At 45.3% G+C, this 25,735-nt stretch overlaps 2 protein-coding genes across 3 annotated transcripts in view; both read right to left on the bottom strand.

Moving 5' to 3' along the window:
• USP4 (ubiquitin specific peptidase 4) overlaps positions 1 to 17,545 on the bottom strand; it is a 31,822-nt gene extending 14,277 nt beyond the window's left edge. Inside the window, exons 1-13 of one of the 2 annotated variants that reach the window (XM_086845271.1) lie at positions 17,368 to 17,543; positions 17,093 to 17,250; positions 16,716 to 16,846; positions 13,168 to 13,294; positions 11,495 to 11,640; positions 11,227 to 11,288; positions 6,155 to 6,298; positions 5,405 to 5,522; positions 4,033 to 4,206; positions 3,267 to 3,425; positions 2,221 to 2,445; positions 613 to 696; positions 151 to 245 (exon numbers count right to left, since the gene is read on the bottom strand). In XM_086845271.1, coding sequence (XP_086701397.1) covers positions 151 to 245; positions 613 to 696; positions 2,221 to 2,445; positions 3,267 to 3,425; positions 4,033 to 4,206; positions 5,405 to 5,522; positions 6,155 to 6,298; positions 11,227 to 11,288; positions 11,495 to 11,640; positions 13,168 to 13,294; positions 16,716 to 16,846; positions 17,093 to 17,250; positions 17,368 to 17,480 — 1,736 coding nt within the window. In that variant the 5' untranslated portion in view covers positions 17,481 to 17,543. Of the gene's footprint in view, positions 1 to 150; positions 246 to 612; positions 697 to 2,220; positions 2,446 to 3,266; positions 3,426 to 4,032; positions 4,207 to 5,404; positions 5,523 to 6,154; positions 6,299 to 11,226; positions 11,289 to 11,494; positions 11,641 to 13,167; positions 13,295 to 16,715; positions 16,847 to 17,092; positions 17,251 to 17,367 lie in introns of both variants that reach the window. The other variant, XM_086845273.1, reaches the window with a different exon arrangement.
• A 4,318-nt stretch (positions 17,546 to 21,863) lies between these two features.
• On the bottom strand, positions 21,864 to 22,895 carry GPX1 (glutathione peroxidase 1). Its single transcript, XM_086845286.1, has 2 exons — positions 22,619 to 22,895; positions 21,864 to 22,454 (listed from the first exon to the last, which is right to left on the bottom strand). The coding sequence occupies exons 1-2, from the start codon at positions 22,856 to 22,858 to the stop codon at positions 22,104 to 22,106; spliced, it is 591 nt and encodes a 196-aa protein (XP_086701412.1). The 5' UTR covers positions 22,859 to 22,895; the 3' UTR covers positions 21,864 to 22,103.
• Between the last annotated feature and the right edge of the window lie 2,840 nt (positions 22,896 to 25,735).

Here is a 25,735-nt window from a genome sequence, read left to right on the forward strand (position 1 = left end):
GGAGCAGTGCTGCATTACTGCTGAATCATGCAAAAGGTCTACAAGAAGGCTTAGGTTTTGTGAGGGGACAGAAACGGGGTTTTAGAACCAGAAACCAAAGTGAATGTTTTGCAGTATTCTTCACACGTGGCATTTTCCCAGTTTACTCACACAAAGATGTCGTCTTTTGGCATGATATGATTTAAACCTTCATCCATTTGGAAGATTTTGTGGAATCGGTGATTATACACGTCTGTCACCACCATCTAGGACAGCAAGTGAGATTTGCAAAGTGATTATAGTAAAAGCTTACATAAATTTAGGCAAACTGCCTTTAAATTCAAGCAACAGTTTATTCCGATTCTCTATTACTAGAGATTGTGTCAGCACACCAACATCAGTTGTACTTTAATTTTCTGTCCCTTCTCTTAAACCTCTCTACTGCAATGAAACTATCAGAATAAACACAGACTGCTTCATTTATCTTTTCAATCTTATGAGCAAAGAACAGCACTTTGTTACAGTTTAGGCATGAGCCCATTGAGTTCAGCTTATCACCCATATAAGAGCTAGGCCACCAAAATGCTTCAAGAACAAATATTTTTCAAAATTACTGTCTGCATTTATCCTTACATTTTCTGCAGGAACACCAGAGAGTTTGGAAAGTGATTCACACAGATCCGAGATGGCCCCCATCATTGGCACCACAACCCGGTACTAGAAACAAAGATAATGTTATGCTTACACCAAGCAAAATAAAGCCAGGAAAGGCAGAGAGCAAGAAAATGGAAATAAAATCTTAAAACTCATAAATCTTTAATTTACAGGAAGTTCTGATGAAGTTAAGGTCATAACCACACACTTCAAGGTCTTCTGGATCTCAGCTTTACCTTACAAAGCAGGGATCTGAAGGGAATGAAAGACATTAACAGCTGGCCTTCTGCTGTGATCAGGCTCAGCAGTAGCAAAACCCAGGAAAAACAAAAATCACCAGACACAGGAGCTTGCTCAGAAAATAAAATTGCTGTTTCTTTCTGTGATAAAAAACATCTTAGAGCCATTCTCTTCTATGCTGCTGAAGATCAAGGCAAAAATCTTGACAGACATGGAAATACTGCCAATCAGCTCCTGCAAAGTTGCATCAGGACATTCAGTCACTCTGCTTGGGTGCCCCAGCTTGTGCTTCTCTGACATGTGGCAAGCACAAAGCTACTTTAGGGATGTGTGTGTCCATTTAAAAATAAAGAGGGGGCAAATAAAAACCACGTCTAATGAGGAGGCAGAAAAAGCAAACGTGTATTTTTTTTTTCCAAGAGGAATTGTTTTTCAATTATGTTTGAAATTCAGAGCCCTTACCCATTTAGAATCACAAAACCACAGAATATGCTGAGTTGGAAGGGACCCACAAGGATCATCAAGCCCAACTCCTGGCCCTGCACAGGATTCCCTAAGAGTCCCACCACGTGCTTGAGTGTTGCCCAGACACTCCTTGAACTCTGACAGGCTTGGTGCTGTGACCAGTGCCCTGGGGAGTGTGTTCCAGTGCCTCTGGGTTAAAAGCCTTTTCCTGATACCCAGCCTAAACCCCCCACTGACTCAGCTTCAGGCCCTTCCCTTGGGTCCTGCCATTGGTCACAACAGTGAACAGCTTGAACCTGCCCCTTCAATTCCCTTTTTGAGGATGTTGAAGACCACAATTAGGTCTCTCCCCTCAGTCTCCTCTTCCAGTCTGAACAAATCAGTGATATCATAAAGCTTCCCCTCCAGACCCTTCACCATCCTCATGGCTCTCTTTGGACAGCCTCTAATAGATTCATGGTATTTTTTGTATTGTGATGACCTAAACTGCCCCCAGCATTTGAGGTGAGGCCGCCCCAGTGCGGAACAGAGCAGGACAGTCCCCTCCTTTGACAAGCTGGTGCTGCTGTGCACCCCAGGGCACAACACAAGTTACATCTTTACATTTTTCAAGGTAACACGAGGTAAACAGGACAGTGCAAGCACGTTGCTGCTTTCAGGGAGCAGCACATCACCACAGGAAGCCACTTCCAGCTGACCATGACCTTAATTTCATGAGCCAAGACTTTACAAAGTCACTTGATCTCACATCCCAAATTTTTCATTAGAAAACCCATACTACCTCACTCAAAAGGTGGACATCAATATCCTTTAGATTACTTTAAGAGTCTCAACTTTAAAAGAACCCGACTTAAAGAAATTTGTGTCTTCAACATGCCTCACCTGGACAGGTCTGCGCTGTGGGTCTGCATATACCAGGGTAACTTCCATGAGACGATCCCTCCTCAAGGGCAGTGGGAGAGTTAAGTAACAGAAGGGATCAAAGGTCACAGAAACTTTAGAGCATTTGGGACAAACAAGAGTAGACTTGAAAAGACCATGAAAAATATCCACAATGATGGAATCATTCCTCAGCCTATGATTCTCCCATGCCTCTTTTGCCACCTCCTATAAAAACAATTTTAAAAAATACATTAGAAGTTACTTCTTGCAAATATTTCTACAGTGGGGTGAGCACCAGGACCAAAGAAAACTTGGAAAATTGATACTGATATGTCAATTTCATAGGGAAGGGGCTCTACCACTATGTGTATGTCTAGCATAACACGCTGGGATTTCTTCTCAGTGAAATTAAGGCCTAGCAGCAAGTCCAAATTTAATCTGATTTAGCAGAGTTTGATCAGATACTCCTTGGTGCACAAAATGCCAGAAGCATGAACAGAGCTGAGGAGACAGTGACAGGGTCACATGCTGCTCTTCAGGACAATCAGGTATGCTCCACTCTCCAGAACAAATGGAGTGCTGCCTCTTGCTTTGGAAAGGCAACTACAAGTCACAGCTTTCAAGAAAAAAAGCAGAGATTTTTCTTCTGGGAAAATGATGGCCATGTTTCACAAAGACAGTCTAAAAGGAGACAAATTACAATTCCTTCAAGACCTTCACAAGACAACTTATAAACTCTTTACCAAAGGGTATCTGGCATTTGTCTATTCAGGGCATCAAAGGCTTCTCTTAGCATAAAACTTTTTGTCTCAGGAAGAAAACTGAAAACAAATTGATTTGGCCTCTATCAGGTAAACCTGATAAGAGAATTACTTTTCTCTATTTAGGTAGAGTGCCACAAGGCATGACAAGCTTGTCCTGTACCAGGGACACTGCTCTGTAGGAAGGATGTTTGTGTGGCCTGGGTGGCCAGAAAGTGTTCCAGAACCCAAGTAAATGCTCTGGGAAGCACCACCTGCCCTAGCCTTAAGTAAAGGGCATTGTACCGAATCAGGTCGGCCATTGGCATCCTTCAGCTCCAAGTAGGGCTTCTTCTTCACTCTGTTCAAATCCTCATGCAAGCCATCTAGAAGAAAAGCCAGGAGCTCCTGGGAATCCTGCTGCTGGTATCCTGAAAACTGAGGAGCAAATCGCCCAACCTGTGTCTGAAACATGAAGGCAAGAGTGAGGGGATCTAAAACACTCAGGTTGGGGATTTTGCAGAGGTCAGCTCACCACTACCTTCTGTTGGCAGGAGGCTATGGTGAACTGGATGCTAATGCAGGGAAAGGTGTCAGAACAATTTCCCCAGCTACTTTCAGTATTTCAGCAGAAAGCAGCTTTTCACACTGAAGCAATGAAAACCTTACACCAATAAACAAAGTTATAGACAAGGGGTACGTTTTGATCTTCATTTTATAATTTTTTAGATTTGTAACTTGCACACTTTTTCTCACTGACCAAAGTTCACAGCTGGCAATTCATATGACCTTGCCTAATTTTCCAGCAAAGATCATTCTGATTCATCTGTAAACAGCTCTCAGGCTGGGAGGTCATTTACTAAGTAACGTTAAAGAGCAGTAGCCAACTCTGAGGAATAACACTACTCACTGGCAAGTTCCTCCCTGTATCCCAAAAAGCATTCACAAATGATGAAACACTGAAGCAATTCTGTCCTTACTGCCTTCATAAAATCAAAAAATGTGGCAGGCACATTAGCTTTCACTGTTTCTTCTGTGCCAAAGCTGTGCTACAGGAACATGACACACTTACTTTAAACATACGTGGGGCCACGTGAGACTGCCTCCCAGACCACATCTGCTTAATGAGATCTGCATAGGCTTCTGCAATTTCTCCCCTCATCCCCAGTGGGTTGTTCTGATTTATTTCAGCTTCATATTTATCTTCCAGGAAGTAATCAGTCAAAGGAGGAGTATTGCTCAGGCACTGCAAAAATATTAAGAAAATTAATTTACTGCACAGAACACCACATATGTGTGACAATGAAAGAACAAAATGAACTTTCAAATTAGAACATGTACCAAGTTAACAAAACTACCGAGACTTGAGAATTTGTTTAGTAAAATAATTAGTAAAATTAAGGCAAAAATCTGCATTTGAAAGATTGGTATCTACCAAATTGATATCTATCTAGATTGATATCTAGAAAATTAAAGCATAATAGTAAATACAAGAAAGAAAGTAACCGATCCTTAACGTGACTAGTTTGCATGATAAATTAAGATTGAAGTATGCTTGAATTAAGTCACTTTGACAATAAAAAAATGTAAAGTTTCTCTTAGCTAAGTCCAAGAAAACACAGAGTGGCTTAAGGTTATCATGATGCAACTGAAAATAATGTCACGTTGAAGAAGAAGCAGGGCAGCCCAAGTTTATTGTGGTGTCCTGAATACCACATGCATAATGCATTACAGTTATTTTAAGACCTGTTCCAGATTTCAAAGCCATCACAGAGTGACTGAAGTCATTTCACAGCACCAGTACCACACAAAGTTCGCCCATTCCTTAAATCAAAGTTCAGACAACTTGTCTCATATTTTGTTTGAACTAAGCAAAAAACTACCCCAAGCAAGTTTTTACATTCTTTAAAATGAACAAAATAATCCTAAGAAATTAAGTTTAAAAGTAAAGAAATAATTATTAGCTTTTCATTACTGTTTCAGCCTTAACACCTTGCACAATAAACATGAACCCTTCCTGTGGCTTTTCATGCTCTTAATTTTACAAGAATCTTTAACACAGGCCTAGAACTGCACGCAGTGACCTGCCCATGTCACTTGTGCAGCCCACACAAGTCAAAACATCCTGCACGTCAGCCCATTTTTGGCAGGGCACAGCACTGGGACCTTATGTTACAGTCAGGCACCTGTTTAATACAACTTCCCCTGGCCATTTCAGATGCCACATATTTCAGATTCAGTCCCTAATGCCGTAATATATTTTATAGTACTAATGAACTAAACATAAGCCAAACTAAACATGATTTTTTGGCCCATTTTTTTTGAAGTATAATCTCCTCAAGGAATCACATTAAATATTCTCTTTTTTTCAGAGATTTTAATCCACAACATGTATGAGACTGATCTTTTATTTAATTTTAATAAAGGCTCTTTCTAAATCTTACCTGTAATGCAGAATTCATGAAGCAGGTGTTTCCAAGGTTACTGAGTCCACAAAGTCCAGGCTGTGACAGGGAAGCACTGTCCCTGCAGTTGTAAGAGTTACAGACAAACCCAGAACCTCTGGAAAAAAAGACAATACAGTGAATTCCACAATGAGTTTGCTGAGTCTCAATACCACTTAAAAGTCACATCAAATACAAGTCAGAAAACTCTTTACTGAAATTTTTTTACCAGGCTCCCTGTTTCTGCTGCTTCACAGGGGCTAATGCTGAATACCAGAAACGTGAAATGTCCATGCTAACTTTGGAAACATTAATCCTTACAAAGTCTATTATTAATTTATGGCTCATAACACGTTCATTTCCTCTGTCTGTAAGTACACAGCACACAATCCTAATGCAGCAAGAGTCTATATAATATACTTTAATAAATAATAAGAAAATTATGATCCATACCTGGAAAAGTTTCTACCACAATGAAAGAATATAATCCCTTCCCTCATGCTCTCAGTCACCTCAAAAAACAGGCAATGCTCTGGCAGTTAGTAAGCTCTGCAACATGCACTACTTTTGCAAGTGAGCAAGGAACAGCAGAAGGCAGTGGCTTCAAAAAGCTAAGTTTGATAAACAGGTAGTACAGAGAGTAGTACAACTCCTCTAGGGCACCATCACACTCCTTTTCTATACAGGCAAGGATGCATGGGATCACTCACATGAAGGATGACAAAACAAAAAGAACATTCCTGCTCTTACCCCCTGCCCAGGTGGGAGCTGTTCAGTCCATAGGAGTTACTGCTATCACCGTTAGTAATGACAGAAGTGGCAGACACTGAGGAGTAAGAACTTGCTGATGATTTTGTAGAGGTAGTAAAGTTTCTGCTAGTTGCAGTGCTTGATCTGGGAGAAAGGAAAAAGAAGTAGAAACAGTGCTACTACTTTTTTTATCCCCAGCTTCACCTCCCACAAAACTCCAAGGACTTGCTGTGCTACAGTTAATTACCCCACACAGAATTTACTGCCTTGATCTGTTTGATCACATTTCCAAACCATTGTCTGGAACAGAAACATCAGGAAAAAAGGACCAGAAGTAGGAGCAACAATTATTGCTTAAAGGCAAATCTGGGTCCCAGATAGAAGTAGCAATTCAGACTGTGAATGAGAGGGAAGCAAGCTTTAATTTTATGAGTAAACCACCTTGAAATTAGCAAGCAAACCCCCCGCAAATCTTAAGACCACAAAACACTCTACCTGCATTAAAAATTGACCAGGTCAGCCCTTCCCTGCCTGAAACTCAGACCATCTATTCAAACACAATGTTAATCAAGAAGAAGATAACCAACAAGGCACTAAAATTTGACAGTGTCTTGTCATAGACGTTTCATAAAAAAAAAAAACAGAATCACAAGATAGTACTAATTTTGACACTAATTAATTTCTCTGTAGTAGGAGTTGACTGGGATTAGGTCTAATCTTTCCATCTCTACCCAAATAAACAAACAAAACCAAAAGCAAAAAGGTGCAGGACACCAACAGCCACACAACAGTGGCTACTATCCCCAAAACACAGCAGAGAGCCAGAAGACAGGGCTTTCAAGCTTCAGCTTGTCCATTTATTATTTTTTATTGTGGCCCTCATTTTCAAATGATACAAACTAAAAATGGATATTCATAGCTTAGATGGTACTAAAAGAATGAGCTGGAAAACCTCTGTGGGGACAAATCTATACAACAATGAACAAGCCATAAAGGCCATGACAAGGCAGAACAGCTGGACAGCCTCAACAGTTTGGAAATAAAATAGCAGTAAAATAAATACAGCAGTAAACAAGTTACAAGAGGAGCTTCCAGATGAAATTGGAAAGCCCCAAACACAGTCAAAACCTGAAGCATGCTAAAAAACTTCACCAGCCAGCACAACAAGAAAGTATACTGGACAGTATCCTAGAATGAATGAGATCCACCAGAATAACTGAGAAAATCATTCTGTCATTGCATGTTGGAGATGGAACTTCAAGATTACCAGGACACCAAAGCAATATCAATGGGAAAACAGAAGGTCTAGACTATACAACAATTATCAGACTCATATGTGTGGGTTTCAAGGGTTAAGAATAAAACAATTTAGGAAACAACAACATGCAAATCCATAATGAACACATTTTAGAAGTCTGAAGTAGTGAATTATCTAGAAGCAAAGAGGAGCAATCTAGAAAATGCTAGAGGTAAGAACTGAGCATCTCTGCTTGACACGTTTGATCTCCCAGAGAGAGAACAGAGAAACTCAGAAGAAAATCTATTGGTGAAAAAGGAAAAGGAGGACAACTTAAGGAATTTCAAGACTTCCAGCAGAAGCATATAGACATTGTTTCATCAAGAGTCACATGGCAACTAGAATTTCAAGTACTTCAACAGCATCCTACACAAACAAAAAAACAGCTAAGCATTACAAAGGAAGGTAAAAAACAAATCAGAAAGCAAAGGTAAGACGTAAATCATAGAGTGGAAAAAAGTCTACCCATAAAGTCACCCAGGATCTTGAGTGAATTCCAGCAAGAAAACTGTGAAGGTTCATGTAAGTAGCAAGACAACGTGAGAGGCTAACAGCTCTCCATGTGAGATTAAAAAAACAGAACTCAGATATATTTGGGAAGATAAAAAGTTCTACCTATTCCTACATTTTAGACGTTACTCATCTATATGTAAGTACTAAAGAAAAAATTTCCTAAGGACACCTTTTTCCCCTCATTTCGTAAGATTGTCACAAAGGCAACCATTGATTTCAGGTGAAGGGCACAGAGAGCAGCAAAGAAAAACATTAGTCTTTGAAAGCTTGGAACCTTCCAAAATGTTCTGGCCTACTCGGTGGGTTAGCACTGAAACACAACTTCATCTTCACAATACTGAACCACATTGTCCCCATCTGCAGGTAAAGACAGCTGCTTTATTATGTCTTTCTACAAAACCTGTGAAAACCCCACACAAATGGCATGTGAGAAGAAATCCTGAGACTTACAGGACAAAGAGGATAAAATCAAATGACTCTGAATCCATTATGGTTGTTAAGTTAAAAAGACTCCTAAACTAAACAACTTGAAAAAATACTGTAAAAGGCTTTCAAGTGGTTGAAAGACACAGATAGAAAAAGTGTTTCAATTCAGCTGAGGACACCTTCAGAGCCCAGAGTCAGTTCTCCTCCTTTACACAACCAATAATAGAATAGTAATTTTGTGACAAAAAGTTTTTGTCAGAGCCAGATTAGTTGATATTTTATTCAATTGACAAAGCAGAGGCTGTAATGGATGCTCATTTAGGAAGTTCTTACATGCAAAAACCTCTGTAACTTGTATTACATCCTCAGGGCTCCTCTGTAAGCCTGGCATCTGCTGCAAACCCAAGCACTTCAAAGTCATGGAAAAAAGATCTGCACACAAAATATTTAGCCCAGCTGCTGAAGGGGTCCTCTGAAATCACAGAGTGTCAGCACACAGTGCCATGAGTAAACAGAGGAGATGGAAGAGGAAACAGCAGGAAAATTCTAGCTTCAACCAAAGAACCAAAAGGTATTTTACTGCTGCATATTTCAAAGGGAGACAGATAGCTACCAGGCAGATGCTAAATACAACTTCACTCCAGTTTTCAAATACAATACCTGATGGAAGAGGTGTTATTTTTAAAGAACTACCCAACTTCTTGTTTGCTTTTGCTAAGAAAAATTATATCCATGATAAAAATGTGTGCTAGGGCTGAAATGGAATTCTGCTAGTTCAGGACTTTATTTGGGGAGTCTTATAAGTAACAATTTAAGATTACTAATTTGCACAGAGTCATGGATATACTCTGCTTTCAGAAACAAAGTATGCCTCTAATTTTTAAATTCCTAGAATAAGTATAATCTGCAATCTCTTCTGAAACTTTGTCTGGAAGTAAAAGCAGTTTCAAACTACAGTAAGAAGAAAGTCTTTTGTTCTTTAGAGAGCAGCAAACTAACAAACAGCAGTGGCCAAGCATAGGCTGAATATATGGCCCAAGGACTGCTGTGGAGTTTAAAAGCATTTTTCCCGTAAAATGTCAGCCAGATTGATGGCTGGGGAAACACAAGGACAGTTGCCAAACTTGTGGAAAAGCTATTTCCTCTGGGAGGGGGCCAGCACCTCTGACAAGCAGCAAATGGTGAGTAAAAGTCCTGATGTGACACAGAACCACCCACCCCATGGTCACCTCACACACACGCTCTGTGAGTAGGAAGGGTATGAACTCACAGCTTTCCAGAGCCTCTTTTGGCACTTGGGCAGTGATGCAGGTGCTCACCATTTATCTATCAACAGCAGAGAGCTCTACATCCTGTTTGGTTTATGTCATCAAAACTCTAAATTTGGGAAAAACTCCCTCATAAGCTTTCAGTAATAAACTGATACAGCTCACACAAAAAAAAAAATATCCAAATATTAAGTTCCTCATGCATTTTCTGGAGCTGAGAAATAGAACACTGGCAAAAGATTGCCTAAGATAGGATGAAGCACAAGATGAAGTACAAAAGAACAGATAATCCTTGTATTAATTTATACAATTCTTTCCCATTATCACCATTATCAGCATCAAGTCAATTTCACAAGTTTCATGCTACAATAAGTAAATATTTTTACATCATTAGAAAATTCTAATCTACATACCAAGAACCATTTACATTTATCTCTCCCTAGAGGTCAAATCAAAGCCTTTAGATATCAAACTAGCCTGACAACAGACTACTCTGAGGCCTGAGAATGCTACACAGCTCCTTTTTAGCCTTGCTTCATGTGGAAACAAAAGGTAATGACCTGGTCTTGCACAGCTGCCTCTCCCATACTGACTGTCAACCAGGTACATTAGATGAATGTTTACTTGCTCTTCACATGACACTTCTACAGAAAGCTCACTGTAATCCAATGGGCATTCTCCTGATTCATTTACACAGTACGACCTCTAAAAGTACTGTTTCAAAACAGGTTTCACTGACCTATCTGATCAACTCTTCAAGTTTAACACTAGTGTATCCTGATTTCAAATGAGATCACTTGACACCGAGTTCTGTAAGTTAACTGTATTGTTCAGAAAAGCATTTTCCTTATCAATATCAAGTCTGATGGCCCCTGGGATGGAACCAAGTAGGCATCAGACAGAGAAAGTCATCAAATTCTATTTTCTGCAGCAGGACTTGATATGAGTAGTTCCTTATCATTGCAAGCAACTTCCATTCTACACCATTCACTCTATACACATAATATTTCACCAAGCCCTGCAATTACCCATCTCTTCTCTAAATAAGACAGCACTGAGAGAATCTGTGTCACATTTACAGGCTTCTGTAATTGTCTCTTGTGGGGGGGTGGGTTGTCGTCAGCTATTTCTATACCCTTTTTAAGGGGGAACTACCAGAACTCTGAGCATTCACTACTGCAGGTTTGGAAATACACTCCAAGATCCTTTCAGTCCTACAACAGCAAAGGACAGATGATTTGTTTCTTTGTGCAGTGTACAGAGGTAGCTTTTTAAGCAGACTAGTTCAACACAAATAGCACTTTTGTCTCCTAAGCACTATAGAAACCCTAAGCTATTTAATCCTCATACAACCTGTTTGAAACAGGCTTTAAAACACACTCTTGCTAAGAAAAGAAACCAGCAGCAGAACCACTGAAGAATACTTGTATTTGAGATTTTCTCTCCTTCAAAATAACCAAAACAAAGCAAGCCACAACAGCCAGTGATAACCAGAGAACACGTAGGCTCTAGAGCCTAGCAAACAAGCTGCACAAAATAACAGAAACCTTTAGAACATGCTTGCTTACTTTGCCAGGCAATGCTGTCCAGGCCACGTGCCATCTTCATTTTTCACTTCTATTAAAACAACCTGAAATAGAGTGCAGGTAATAAAGGTAACTGCAAGTCTGTTACACATTTTGCGAAAGCATTAGCAAATCCCATTGTCAATGTTTGCTCAAAGTACATAAAAGCAAGTGAAAAAAAATACACATCAGCAAAAGCACTACATGAAATGAAACAAAAAAAAAAAAAAAAAAGAGAAAAAAAGAAAAAGAGAAAAAAAGTTACCCTTACCTGTCCCTGATAGAGCCCTGCATCTTGCACTGTGCTATCCAGCTTGCTGAGCTGCTCATAAGTGTTACTCATATACCTGTTCCATAGCCTGGTTTCCTTCTCAGCTGGGATATTGAATAGTTTTCTCATTTCTTTCTCGATGGTAGCTGTTCAGGAGAAAGAAAAAACACCAAAATTGCTAAAACATGGGTACTTTTGAGAAAACACCAAGACATTCATTCAGCAAGGAGGTACATCACTTATCCTTCAAGATCCTTCACGTAGAAAACATTATGGAAGCTATAATTGCTCATGTAGTTTGTCTAATACTAAGTCTGAAAGAATAAAAAACCTCTGTTTTCAGTCATGTAGTTGCCTGTCAAGCCCTCAAACCAGTAACATGCAGAACATTTTGAGAACTTTCTGCCCAAAGGCCAACTTCTCTTCATCTGAAAACACAGGTTCAAGTTTTCAGTTACTACTGTCAAGCTGCCCATAAAGATGCTGTATTGGTTTTGCACGTCCTGGTTTTTGGTAGCAGGGGGCCACAGCGGTGGCTCCTGTGAGGAGCTGCTGGAAGCTTCCACCATGTCCAGCAGAGTCAAGCCCTGATGGCTCTGAAGTTGGACATGCTGCTGGTCAAGGTGGGGCCAATGAGAGAGGTTGATGATGCCTCTGTGGTGACTTATTTAAGAAGAAAATCAAAACTAAGTCTCAGTTTTGCTCCTAGTCAGAGGAGAGGAGGAGGTGAGAACGTGTGAGGGAAACAACATGGAGACACCAAGGTCTGTGGAGAAGGAGGGGCAGGAGGTGCTCCAGGTGCCAGAGCTGAGGTTCCTCTGCAGGTGAGGACCATGGCAAAGCAGCTGTGCCCTGCAGCAGGGATGCAGAGATCCACCCACAGCCCGTGCGGGAGGTGCCCATGGTGGAGCAGGTGGGTGCCTGGAGGAGGCTGTGATCCCGTGGGAAATGCAGGGGAGAGAGACAGGGCCCTGCTTCCAGGCTGGAGCAGCCTGTCCTTGGAGGGCTGCACCCTGTGGGAAGAGAGACCCACATGGCAGCAGTTTTGGGAAGACTGCTGCTTGTGAGACTGGAACAATGCCAGAAGTTCACAGAGAACTGTCTCCCATGGGAGAGATCCCATGGCCTCATAGGGGAAAAAGCCTCTCTTCCTCTTCTGGAGCAGTGGAAGAAAACCTCAGTGCTGAACTGACCCAAAATCCCCTGTGCTGTTGGTGGGAAGGAGGGAGGGGCTGGGGAAAGAAAAGGTGTTTTTAAGGGCTTATTTTTACTACTTATTATCCTCCTCTGACTCCATTAATAATAAACTCAGTTTATACCTCTAAGTTGAGTTATTTTGCCCTTGAAGTATTTTCTCCCAGTCCTTATCTCAACTCATGAACCCTTTGTTAATTTTTTTCTCTCCTCTACCCAGCTGTGGCAGGGGAGGAGGGGGAGTGGGCAGTTTTCATGGGTGGCTGGCATTTGGCCAGTGTCAAACCACGACAGATGCTTTCTTCAGTTTAGTGATGTAGATGCAGAACAACTGACATTCAGCATTTTAACATGTGAAAAATATAGCAATGAGAGAGAGAAAAAAGTCAGATTTGCTCCAGTCTGGAGGTCCCGGAGGGCACAGATTATATCTTGAGACAGCCTCAGAGCACAGCTTCATCTATCAGAGAACTACTTACCAACAGTATCTGCCTTGCTGAAGTGGCAGCTGATGACATTGTCGGGATCACTGCTCTCGCACAGCTTCAGCTCCAGGAGATAAACCTCAACCTTATAGTGCTTCACAAACAGCCCGTACTCCACCACCTGCACACAGGGAACAAAGCAACACAAAGCTGCAACACTGAGCAGCCCTCTAAAGTACACAGTTCTAAATACTGTGAGCCTTTTGGAGTGTTCTGAGTCAAGCCATAAACTGAACACTGACTCGCTTCTAGATTCAGTCGCCAGCTTGTTTGGGGGGTTTTGTTTGGTTTTTAAAACAGGAAATCCCAGGGCTTTCCTTCCACAGTGCAAAGTTCCAGAAGTCCATCATCACAGTTGAACTGACAGCGTCAGCTAATTGCTCATGAAAAATATTTGATAACACAAAGCATTCTAGAAGAAAATTACCTTTGCCTCTAGTTTCTGGCTAAGTTTTATTAAAAAAAAAGGTAGCCAGGCTGGAACACTGAAGCAAAATCTCTTCTATCAGAAGAGAGCAGACCAAAGCATTATTTTTCTGCATGGTACACAGAACCTGCCTCATTACTCTCTCCTAGAAAGAACAGAAAAGTACTTCTGAAGTTGTTTTGATGACAACGCTTTATTTCAGAGTACTTTTCTAATCAATTTCACATTTGAGAGAATATTCCAATAGGTACATTTACTCCTGCCACTAGCACCAGCATATTTTTAAAAAAGCTTCCCTAAAACTGGACACCATTCTTCACCTATAGATCATAAAACACATTATGCCACCAAGAAAAGCACATTTCACAGGCCAGTTATGAGACACCTGCAATGTAACACAAGGAGTAAGAAAAAATCTCTCCAGAGTTCTTGGCAGCTACAAAGCCTCTGAAACTGATAACATATTTCACTGAAAAAGCTGGTATAATTTTTAAGAGTAACACTGAGAGGCATTTGGCCAATGTCCTTAATTTGCTTAAACTTTCAGTCAGACCTGAATTGGTCAGGCAGCTGGACCAGATCAGTAAGTCCCTTCCAACTGAAATATTCCATTCTATTCATGTGACACCAGACTTGGTATGATCTACGTCTAACATTTTACAGGGGAAAAAACCAACGAAACAACTACCCAGCTTTGGAAAGGAACAAAGAATTAAGACCTAAACTTATAGAGACAATTCCACTAAATTATGCTTCCATGTTTGGAGGATTTTTGCTTTTAGAAGGCTGTATTAGATACGCAAGGTGCTTTAAAGGTAGATAATTAACACACACATTAGGAAAGATCTTCAGTACTTTGCTGTTACAACAGAAAGTAAAGCTCCCTGTTTAAACAGCTTCTTGACAGACAGAGCAGACTTCTTTTTAAGAAAGAAAAGAAACCAAGTCAAAAGTTTTCCATTTATTTTTCAGAATAAATGCCACTAAATGTGACTTCCTGTTCTCCAGTATTCTGTAGTCAGAAACAAATAAAAGCCATATTCAGAAATGAAAAGAACTCTTTCCAAGAAGTTCCTGATCAGATCATTGTGTCCATCAGGATGGAGGAATGAAGTCTCTAATCACCTGCAGATGTCTTTTAAACCGCATCTGACCAGCTTCCTTGCTCTCTGCCAAAGTACAGCTCAGGCCATTTTTGCACAGCAATCTCAGCACAACTCAGCCGCTGAGGAAGCACATTATTGCACCTTCCAGTGGGACTCCAGAGATGACTGCCCAAAAATATGGTTTGAGACTATCAAAAGGAACCTGAACCACAAATAAATCTAGCCTAATCCTCCTGTACTTGGCTCTGATCATCAAACACAGAGATGGAAGAAATATATTTTAAAACCATAAAGCTGCCTGAAAATCACTTCCCAGATCCTACTTTTATGGATATTTTAATGTATGAATTACAATTGATCCATCTTTAGGAAAAATCTTAAAGCATTCAAGGACCACAAGTTTAAGTGCCTGACTTTTAATGCTATCTGGGGAATACTGTAACCAGATCCTACCTACATTCTACTCAGGTGCAGCAGTGCAGCTTCCACGTCTCACTGACCCACTGGATTTTTGTTAGAGGCTGTTACAGCCCACAAACCTACTATTCTGCTATATTTTAGCATCATCTTAAATATAAAAACCCCCTTCAGCTACCAGGTTAACAACAGAGACTGACAGTTTCATAGCAATTCAAAACTTAAAAAATTCATCTTAACTAGACCCAGAATAACCTGACACATTAGGTCTGTAAACCAGCAAAAGCTCTGAGCTCTACCCCCTTGGTTATTGCACCACTGAAAGTAGCATCAGATACTACAACAAAAGAAGCTCATGCAGTTAAATGCAAGTGTTTCCCCAACAGCTCCCAAATCTCTTGTCAACTTTCAAATTTTTCAGAAAAAGGAGTGGGCAATAACATGCCATGTTTTGTGAAAGCCATCAGCCAGTTCACAAAGGAAAGCTCCCTCACTTGGAGAGGCACTGATCACTAACAGTACCAGTTCTCCCTCTCAGCACAGACTTGCAATTCCTCAAGATGTTACGCGCTTCTCTAAAACCACATCTCCTTTACATGCTGCAATTATTTTCTTCTCTCCTATTTCTTGCTTCCATGGGAGTTCTGTCTACTCAGCTGAGTGAACCTGAGGTCACCTGGTGATCCTCACCAGTCCTGAAGACATCAGAATTTCTCACTACACACAATTTCTAGCCCACACTGAATGACAACATTCTAGTACCCCTGATCACCACTTCCTGATCTGACTTCCCTTTTGGTGCCACACTTTCCTAGGTCTTGCACACCTTGGAGTAACCCTTAGTTACAACACAGTGCTGCTTAAACATAAGGGATGTTAATTCCATACATTATATCAACATTTGGTGTAGTGATTCCTCTTTTCATGAACCCCACAGATTGGCACTGGTCAGTTTAACCACTACAATATCCTAAGACTAAAATAAAAACAAAAAACCTTTTACCTATACACATTTTTAAAAACAAACAAACCCCTCAAGCTTGCCAATTTCACCTTGCAGAACAGTTTATATGCTCAGAATACATACATGACTGCATTTGCCAACCAGAAATATGACTTACAGGACAAAACCATATATCCATATCTTTATAATGATTTCAGAACCACGCAATTTTGGAAAAGAAAACAAGAATCACCTTAGTCTCCAGAGGAAGCCCCTAATCCTTCTGCACTAAAAGACTCATTCTGTCCTGGAAGATATACAAGTTTGACCAACAACTTATACATGTCCACAAAGTACAAACTATCCTATGCAATATAAAAGCACTGTACTAGTCCAAGGGATCATAACCTGAACAAGGTTCAGGGCTCTTGCCCCAAATAATCCGTCAACTCAGAACCCCTGAACATTCAGACATTTTGGCCGAAATACAGGTATGTTGTTCTTTCAGACAAGGCAAGAAGACATCACGTTATTATCTCCAAAGAGCTGCTGAGAATCCTGTCTTAGCTGACATCTGGCAAAATAAACAGTTTAGGTTTGATGGAGATCAAACGATGAAATCAGGAGAAGTTGATTCAGCCGTACTTACTTTCCTCACAATAGGCTGCTGCCCGTCTATGCAGCCATACCACGCTACTAGTTTGTTCCAGGCTTCGGTGGGCACCAGCACGTAATCCAGCTCATCAATGAGGTGTTCCTTTAAACTCTGAGTTTCTGGATCTAAAAGGAAGACAGACGGCAGAGAGCGGGCATCAAACAGCACCTTCTCTTCTCCAGACCCACACACGTATTGCCAGGACACCAAGAAACACCGGCGCTCCCAGGGAGGCAGAGCCGGGCCAGTCCCGTCACGTACAGGGCGGTGCGGCCGCGTGCCCTCTCCAGCACTCGGCTTCGAAAGCGAAAGCGGCGCGGGGAAGTTCCCCGGCCGAGCCCAAGCCGCGGCCCCCTACCCGCAGCACTCACCGACAAACAGGCCCGAGTTGTCGATGGGCCCCGGGAACAGGCCCGCGTTGTCGACGGGGCCCGGGAAAAGGTTGGGGTCGCCGGCGCCGAACATGTCCCAGCTGTCAAAGCCCACATACTTCTTCCACTGTTTGAACCACCGGCTCTCCACCAGGTACCTGCAACACACGGCACCGCCCGGAGCGGCCCCTCAGCGGCGGCGCGGCCCGGCCCGCAGGCCCCGCCGCCCGCAGGGGAGGGGGACGGGGAGGGAGGGGAGGCGCGGGTGTGCTCACCAGGACTCGCCGGGCCGGAGGGCCGTGGCCAGGAGCGGCCCCAGCTCCGCCCGCTGCTCCGCCGGGTCCGGCCGGGCCCGTTCCCCGCCGGCCGCGGCCGCCGCCATGTCCATGCGCGAGACCCGGCGCGGGCGGAGGTCGGCGCGCGCACGAGCGCGCGGGCGGGCACGCGCTGGGCGAGTGGGAGGGACCCGCCCCGCCCGCGCGCGCTGCGTGACGGGGTGGGCGGGGCCGCGCGCGCTATGGCGGCGGCCGCCATCTTGCGGCGGAACCGTGAGGGTACTTGGGTGGTGCGGCAGCTGTCGCGCAGAATGTCATTATGGGGGCCGCAGGGAGAGCCCGGGGAGCAGGAGCACTCGTCCCCGAGGTGGCGGACCTCGTCTCCGAGGGGGTTTCGTGGTCGAGAGGACTCCCGGGCTGGCTTAAGTCCTCAGCTAAAAACACTTCTGCAAACATTCTGTTTCCTTCCGCCTCTGCAGCAGCAGCACCAACCCAGCCTTCCCCAAACCTGCTCAGGGTGGCTGCTGCCAGCTCACTGCTCTGGGCTGCGAACACTGTGTACTTCACTTTCTCACCAAGAATCTTAATTTATGGCTCAGTGAAGATCGAACCCAGACTGAAAGCTTTAGCTCTTCATAAAGATTTTATTTTCCTTTCCCTCAGGGCAGTCTCTGACAAAACAGGTGGCGGAACTGTTTGGTTGGACTGTGGTTTCAGTTTCAGACGCTCCATTTTCTCACATGGAACACACTGGTGAGGGCGTTGGACTTCAAAATGTTACAGGAATAAACGGGAGAACGGGTGTGTGTGACCGACTGGGGAGTGCTCAGGAGTTTGGGTATTGTCTCAGGAGAGAACTGCTCGAGGGGATTTAGGCATTGATCCCTCGAGTAGCATGTTCTGTGCTGTTGAGGGAGCCTGTCCTTGAGAAGGGGGCATCTTGGGAAGAATTCAGAAAATCTGCCTTGAACGGATGCACCAAGGAAATCCCTTTACCTTATGTGAAGAAAAGGCAGGGGTGCTGTGACTGCCTGTGCCAGGAGCGTTCTGGCAGCACCACGGGCAGGGGGGCTCTGCCGGCCTGGCACTGCTGCTGCAACCAGGGCAACGTGATAAAAGCCTTTATCTTCCTGACAGCAGGGCAACTCCATTCAGTTAACACTGAAAGGACCATTTTCTCGTTCCAGTAAGAGTTGAGTGTTGTTACTTCAGTTTTTCTCAGAGGGCAGGGCCCCTTCGGGCTCTAACACACCCTATTATGGCAAGGCTGGGTGTGTTTTTAAAATGAGTCAGCTATTCTGAGATAACGCTTGTGTGGCTGACCTCACTCTGCTAATGAATTACTGACTGCTCATAGAAAGTGCGGTAAACAATTAAAAGGTTTAATTCAGACCTTTCTGATTCAGTGCAAGAAAATTACATTGTGGCAGTTTCACTGTAGACAGAGGTGTCTGTGTTCTCCTGTCTCCTCAAGCACTTTCCTTTCAGCCATTGACTTCTGCCCTGATCTCCAGCTCAGCCCAATGGGTGTGAAAGTGCCACTGACAGCAGCAAAGCCCCCTCAAGGGCTCCCCTCCACAGGACCGGAGGCATGAGTTCCCAGCCTGTCTTATGATGGCAATGATCAAACACAGTGACTGAAAGCTGCCGAGGAGAAAGGAAATTTAAATAGCTGAAAGAAGCTTGTACAGAGTAAGAGAGGTCTCAGACTCAGTCTGATGGCACTTCCTTTGAGTAGAACTTCTGAACACCACATCTCATCAAACAGGATTTCAGCAGATAGCCCAGGGTTTAGTGGGCAGAACACTAGCAAATCTGAGAGAGGGAGAAAGGGCCAGGAATTAGAATTTTTCTTGGAATTAGTTAACACTTCTGACTGCTCCAAATATTTGAATTTGTTTAAGGATTTAAGAAGTTGGCAGCAACTATCAGCAGCTAAAGGGGGGAAAAAATAAATCACTAGGAAGGGGGACAAGTAGGGGACAAACACTTTCTAGGAAGGAGAGAATATATGAAACTTTGATGTGCAGAAGAATGGATAAGCAGGAACACTAACAGAGGGATTAATTGTTTGCAATTAAAGTGTTGTGTAGGAGTATATATGTGACAGACGGGAGATGTTGAAAGGACAACATCCTCAAGCCACAGAAGCAACCAATTGTGATAAAGTAGTATTTATTTTAAGGTTTCCCTCTGAGTCAGTCTGTTTCTCTCTGGAATTACAGAAAATACAGAAATAGAACTGGGCTGGTTTATAATCCCTGAGGAATTGCCTGGGATTCTTCATGCCTCCTCTCAGCACAGAGCTGCTGCCTGTGGTGAAATGTTCACCTCATCACAACACCAGCCAAGGTTTGTGTGTGAGATCCTGTGTGGGGACCATGCTCCACTGTCCCTGTCACTGCCGGAGAGCTCCAGCTGCTCCAGGAAGTGCTGAAACCAGACCGGGAATAACAAGGCTGGGCAGCTTTCAGCCATGCTGCAGAGCTCCTGCTGGTGTGCTTACTCTTGGATTACACTCGTTTTCCTGCTGGCATGGCTCATTTTTGTCCTGGAATCATGTCACTGTACTGCTTCTGGCACGGCTGGAGCTGTTCTGGAGCTGTTGCTTTGTTTTCCTGCTAGCACAGCCCCAGCAGTCAGAAGGTAAATAAATCTCTTGGCCATAGGCACAGAATAAGCACAGTGCAAGGTGCTCTTCTGACCAGCAGGCATGGCAAGAGACCTTTTTAGGCAGGATGGAACTCCAGCAGGTGTTTGGTTCTGCTCCCTGTAGCTGTGAGCCAGAGGTTGGTTAGGAACAGAGGAGGTCCCACTCAAACGGCTCAAGTTTGGTGAGTCAGGAAAGAGGAAGTGCCACAGCTTACGTTGAGAAAGATTTTTCAGTGCCCTGAGTTTCTGCAGCTCATGATCCCCTGTACTGTCCACCTATTTCAACATCCTGCATTAATGAGGGAAGTAGAACAACTGAAAAAATAATTCTCTACACCATGCATCATGCATCTGCTGCAAAGCTTAAATAGCTGCTGAAAACATCCTGTTTTTTTCTATTAAACTGTTCTGGGATTTAAGAAAATAGCCCGGTGAGGATTGTGCAATCTGAGTTCAAAGCTCGATGACTCAGAGGTAGCGGCAAGCAGGGTGGTGCTGGTTGGAGAATTTACCCAGTCTCTCCTCAGCCTTGAGGGATCCTTGGACATAGGTGCAATAACAGAGCAACTATGAATTTGTGAAGTGAAAAACTACAAATAAGAAAAAAAAACCACCAAACCCTCTAATCCTGAGTGTTTTTATTATGAAAATGGTGCACTAATGCTTGAAAGCATTATGCCTTCCCTTGGAGAGACCAAGTTTCTAGTCTGGGTAAGGACTCCTCAGTCCCACACCAAGTTTATGCTCAGTGCTACAAGGCCTTGTGAGGAGTGGCTTGTAATGAAAATGTGCTCACAGAGCAATTTCAGGAGTGAAAGTTTTCCTGTTGAGCTACTGGGCAGAAGGATGGAAGGTGAAATTTGTTACAGGCTCATGATTTACCATCCGAAACCAATCACAATTCCAGCCACTTAGCAGCAGCCTGTAAAACCAGGATTGCTGAGCAGGGCCGAATGTCAGAATTATTACTAAATCAGAGAATCATTAAGATTGGGAAAGACCTCTAAGATCATTGAGTACTTGTAGCAACTTCCCATTAAGTACTTCTCAGCTCCATGGTTGGCAGGAGTCAAAAAAACTATTAGGGAAGAAGTAAAAAGAAAATATTTCCTGGTACATGTGTACTTGGGAGTGTCATATACAATTCCTGTGCCCAAAGGGAAACAAGGACACTTAGGCAAGGCACAGTTTCCGTGTGCCAAGTGGTTGAATGGGGTGGTATTGCACTGGGAACGTGAACAAACTGGTTTGTCACATGATTCCCTGCATCGAGAGGTGCTGGGGATGCATAAAGGTGTTTCAGGTCTCATAGAGGACTGCAAAGCATGTGAGGATCTGTGTTGGGCCACCACTGATGTGAAACGGGTAGAGCCAGTGAGGGGGCAGTGGCTCTGGAGCAAGGGGAGGAACAGTGGTTGCTGCTCGTGGTCGAGGTCCCTCCGGGCTGCAGGATCGCTCATCTCCCTGCCCCAGTAGTTATTAGCCAGTTATGGCCTGTTGCTGGTAGCCACACTGGGAACTCATCAGCCTGTGTAAAATCACCCCCTGGCCAAGTGCCAGCGTGTTCCCTCTGCAGGAAGCCTTAAGGAAGGTCCAGTGAGCAGTGGGGCAAGGTCTGTCTGTTCCCTGACTCCCTCCCGTTCTGCCAGGCTTGTTACCCGTGGGGCAGGACATGGTACTGATTGACAGCTTGCAGAACTCACAGTTTACTCCAGCCTGACTGCAGAGCCCTGCTCGAGTACCCCAAGTCTGCCCCCGTGCGCACCGACATGGGCTGGTGAACAGGTAACAGAGCCATCACGTTCTGCCCAACTCACCCAGATTTATCAAGCCACAGCCTTAAAGAAAGTACACATTTTTTTTTATTCAGAGAATCACAATAAACTACTGAGACTCACAGCTGCTTGCTCTGGCATAGCTTCCCAAACATTCCTGTGCAGCTTTTGAAAACATCAAGCACACTTCAAGGATTTAGAACATGCACCATCATAAGCAAAACCTGCACGAGACATTGGGATTTCTGCCTGAGCTCCCTGCAAGAAAAATAGGCAGGCGCGCAACAAGGGGAAAGGGCAGAGAACATTCTAGGCAACCTTCTGCAGAAGCAACTCAATATCATCCTGGATCTTGATGGTTTCGAAACTCCGGCTGTAGCGTTTGAAGGGCACGCCGTCGGGGCCAATGAGGAACTTCTCGAAGTTCCAGGCGATGTCGTTGCGGCGGACCGGGGACCAGATGATGTACTGCGGGTTGGTCATCAGCGAGGAGGGGTCGTCGTGCGGGAAGGGCAGCGCCTCTTTCAGGAAAGTGAAGAGGGGGTGCTCGTCCTTCCCGTTCACCTCGCACTTCTCGAACATGATGAAATTTGGCTTGAACCCGTTGCCAGGACGAACGTACTCGAGCATGGGAAGAATCTCATCGTTGGTGCAGTTTTCCTAGGGAAACAAAGGTAAACCCGCCCCGAGCACGGCCCGTGAGAGCCCGGCCGCGACGGACGGCTCCTTCCCGCTCCCCGGTCCCGCTCCCCGGGCCCGCTCCCCGGCCCCGCTCCCCGGCCCCGCTCCCCGGCCCCGCTCCCCGGCCCCGCTCCCCGCCCTACCTGGTGACCGAACTGGTTGCAGGGGAAGCCGAGGACCTGGAGCCCGCGGGGGCCGTAGCGCTGCTGCAGCTCGTTGAGCTGCAGGAAGTCGCGCCTGGTCGTGCCTCAGAGCGACGCCACATTGACCACCAGCAGCACCTTGCCCCGCAGCGAGCCGAGCGACATCGGCTCCGCCGCGCCCAGGGGCCGCGCCGCCAGCCCCGCCAGCCCCGCCGCACCGCCCGCCGCCGCCGCTGCCATGCTGCGCACTGCCGGGACAGCGGCCCCGCGCCCGCCAACGCCGCGCTCCGCCCGCCCCGGCCTGCCGGGAGCCGCCTCCCGCCCCGCCCCGCCCAGCGCTGCCTGCCCGGGCATCGCCCCCCGCGCCTGGCGGCCCGGTGCCCGGCTCAGCTCTGAAAGGGTTCGGCGGGCTTTCAGCAGTGAAATGCGCAGAGCCGGGTGGTTTTAAAACCCACGGCTAACCGGGATGTATCACCGATCCTCGGAAACGCTGTGGAAAAGCAGTAAGACAGAGTGGTCCCAGGAGTTCCACCCTTCGTGGTGACACGGCCAGCCGCGTCCAGGGGTGGCACACTGGCACCAATGCTGCAGCATTTTCAGAGCATGGCTTTGGGGAGAGAAGCGCCTTCAGTTTGTGCATCAGGAAGAGGAACGGGAGGGGCACAAGACATGAGCGGCAACAAATTCCCTTCTTCAGACTCCTGTAATTTTTCCACCTCTTTGAGGCTGTTGAAGTCTACACACAGGATTACAGCTTGGTATATCCTCATTAGAAGAAGAGAAGTAGGCTCCTTTTTCAGATTCAGAGGTTGCTTTTCCCCATCTTTGACTTTTTCATTTCTTGTCTAATTTGCTTTGTCTAACTTGCTAACTGCTTGCAGGAGTGGTACATCAAGCAGCATTGAGTGCTCTGTTCCCCAGATTCCCCACAGCCCTAAGTGAACTGGGCTGTTTCTTGTGCTCACACCAAGCAAGTGGCCTGGCTGTCCCTGCAAGGTCTTTGTTATCACTGCCCTCCCCCGGAGCACCCTGTGAAGAGGCAGGTCAGGGTCAGGCCTTGTGTCCATGTCCATGGGTTGGACCAACAAGGACTGTGGAGCAGCACGGCAGGAACAAAGAGCCAGGGCCTCAGCTCCAGGGCAGCTTCCAGGGGGGAGCAGGGAGCCCCTGCTGAGGCTCCTGCCAGCATCTGCGCCAAGTGAGCTCCATTCACAACAGCCCAAGGTCAGACAGCTGCTTATCAGCCCTGGCCCCCAGCCAAGGCAGCCTGGGCCCCCGCGCGGGGGGATGCGCTCAGCCCCCCCTTGCTGTCTGCTCTTTCATGCTTGGGAGCAGGCACTTGTCACGAAATGCCAGCTGTCACTAACAGGCACCACATAATGCTGCCTCTCTGGTCTAGGTGCCCAGGTGACTGCAGGATCTGGGGGGTTGCTTTAAGCTTCTCTTGGCACCTGCCCCAATGACTGGGAACTGGAATAATTCCAGTTCCCGGCTGTGGCAAGTTTTGGGGACTTTCCTGGTTATCTTGCATCTTTGGGGACCTGCAGGGTGTTGCAGCAGTGATGGCAGGAGCCATGTCAAGTGTCCTGAGAGAGTGCTGGAGTTCGGCTGATGAGCAGAGGCACATGATCCATGTTTGCTCTTGAATAGATTGACGGTTACAGTCAACACAGACTCCTCCTCACCCACCCCAGGGCACAGTGAGCCACAGTTCCTGAAGAAGAGGAATTTCCCTTCAGGGTGACCTCTAGGGAGGGGCTACATCTCTGCTGCCACTTTTGACCTCAGACTGGCACCTTCACTCCTCTGTCTGGTCCCAGGAGTTACTCTGAAATAGGGGAATTAACTTCTGGGGCCCTGCCCTCTCCAGAGAAGCACAGGTTAGGCCTTTCCCTTCCTTGATGAGCCAGTTTTAAGGGCAGAGAATGAACTTCCTTGTTGGCCCAGAGCTAAGGCCTGTGCCTGGACACACTCTGTGCAGTCTACTCAGCTGGGATCCAGTTGATCCAGTGCCAGAAGCTCCAGGGGGACCAAATGGGTTCAGAGGACCCCTTTTGGGCAGTGTGACAAGTACCAGTTGCCCTACATGGTCAAAAAAATTGCTGTTTAACAGCAAGAACAGTAAGTAATCACAAAAGCCACAAAACCACATTTTCTGGCCTCCTGCTTACATCATGTACTCACTCTTGGTACTGAACTCTCACCCCTGTCCAGGGGGCTGGCACTTGGCTCCTTGCTTTTCCCCTGCCTCTTCCACAGCTCCCTGCTTGCCTGGATCACTCTCCATTAGTGCTTTCATTTCCCAGGTCAGGTCTGGCCATCTGTGTCCTCAGCTCAGTTTCATCCAGAGTAAATATGTCTTCCAGAGGTGACAGATGTGGCAGGAACCCAAAATGAGCCAGGCTGCCAGTCCTCAAAGGCAGGAAAGCTGACTGATAACTGAGATGATGGTGTAGGTCAGCAAGAGCTTAGAGTCAGTCAGTGCTGCGTTGAACAGCAGCTGATACACAGCCACAGGCTTTGAGCAACAGGCAACCTGACTCCAAACCCCTGTAAGAGCTGTTCTGTAACTGTGGCCATGGCAGACTGCAACCCCACATCCCTGCAAGACTGAAAACCCCTGGATTTGCTCAACTGCAACATCCCTCCAAAAAAGGGAACTGCAAATGAGCAACTCATCAACAGGACAGAAAATTAAAACCTCTCTGGCAGCCCTACGGCTGCAGTTGAGAACTTCCTGCTCTGTTCAACCCAGTCACCCTGCAGGGGGAGGACAAACACCCAGGAGAGGAAGGAGGGAAGGGTGGGGTGGGTGACACCACTGGGCTTGTCAGACAATTCACTCTGGATGTCTGTGGCTGAAGAGGAAGGACAAGGACCAGAGGTACAGGGCACTCCTACAGCTGGGTCTGTTTCTCCTTTGCTGCAGGAAAAGCAATCAGAAACTGTCCAAAAAAAGAAAAAAGTGACACGAGTGTTTTGTATGCTATTATGGGATGCAGCCAGGTGCTCAGACATGGATTGTCATCAGCAGCTGGACTCCCTCCAACCCAGCCCAGCAAGGAGGCTCTCAGTTCAGAGGCAGCTGCTGTAAATACCAGTGTGAACATGGAGATG

The sequence above is a fragment of the Cyanistes caeruleus genome, chromosome 11 (assembly GCF_971803275.1).
Source record: "Cyanistes caeruleus chromosome 11, bCyaCae1.hap1.1, whole genome shotgun sequence".
Taxonomy (NCBI): domain Eukaryota; kingdom Metazoa; phylum Chordata; class Aves; order Passeriformes; family Paridae; genus Cyanistes; species Cyanistes caeruleus.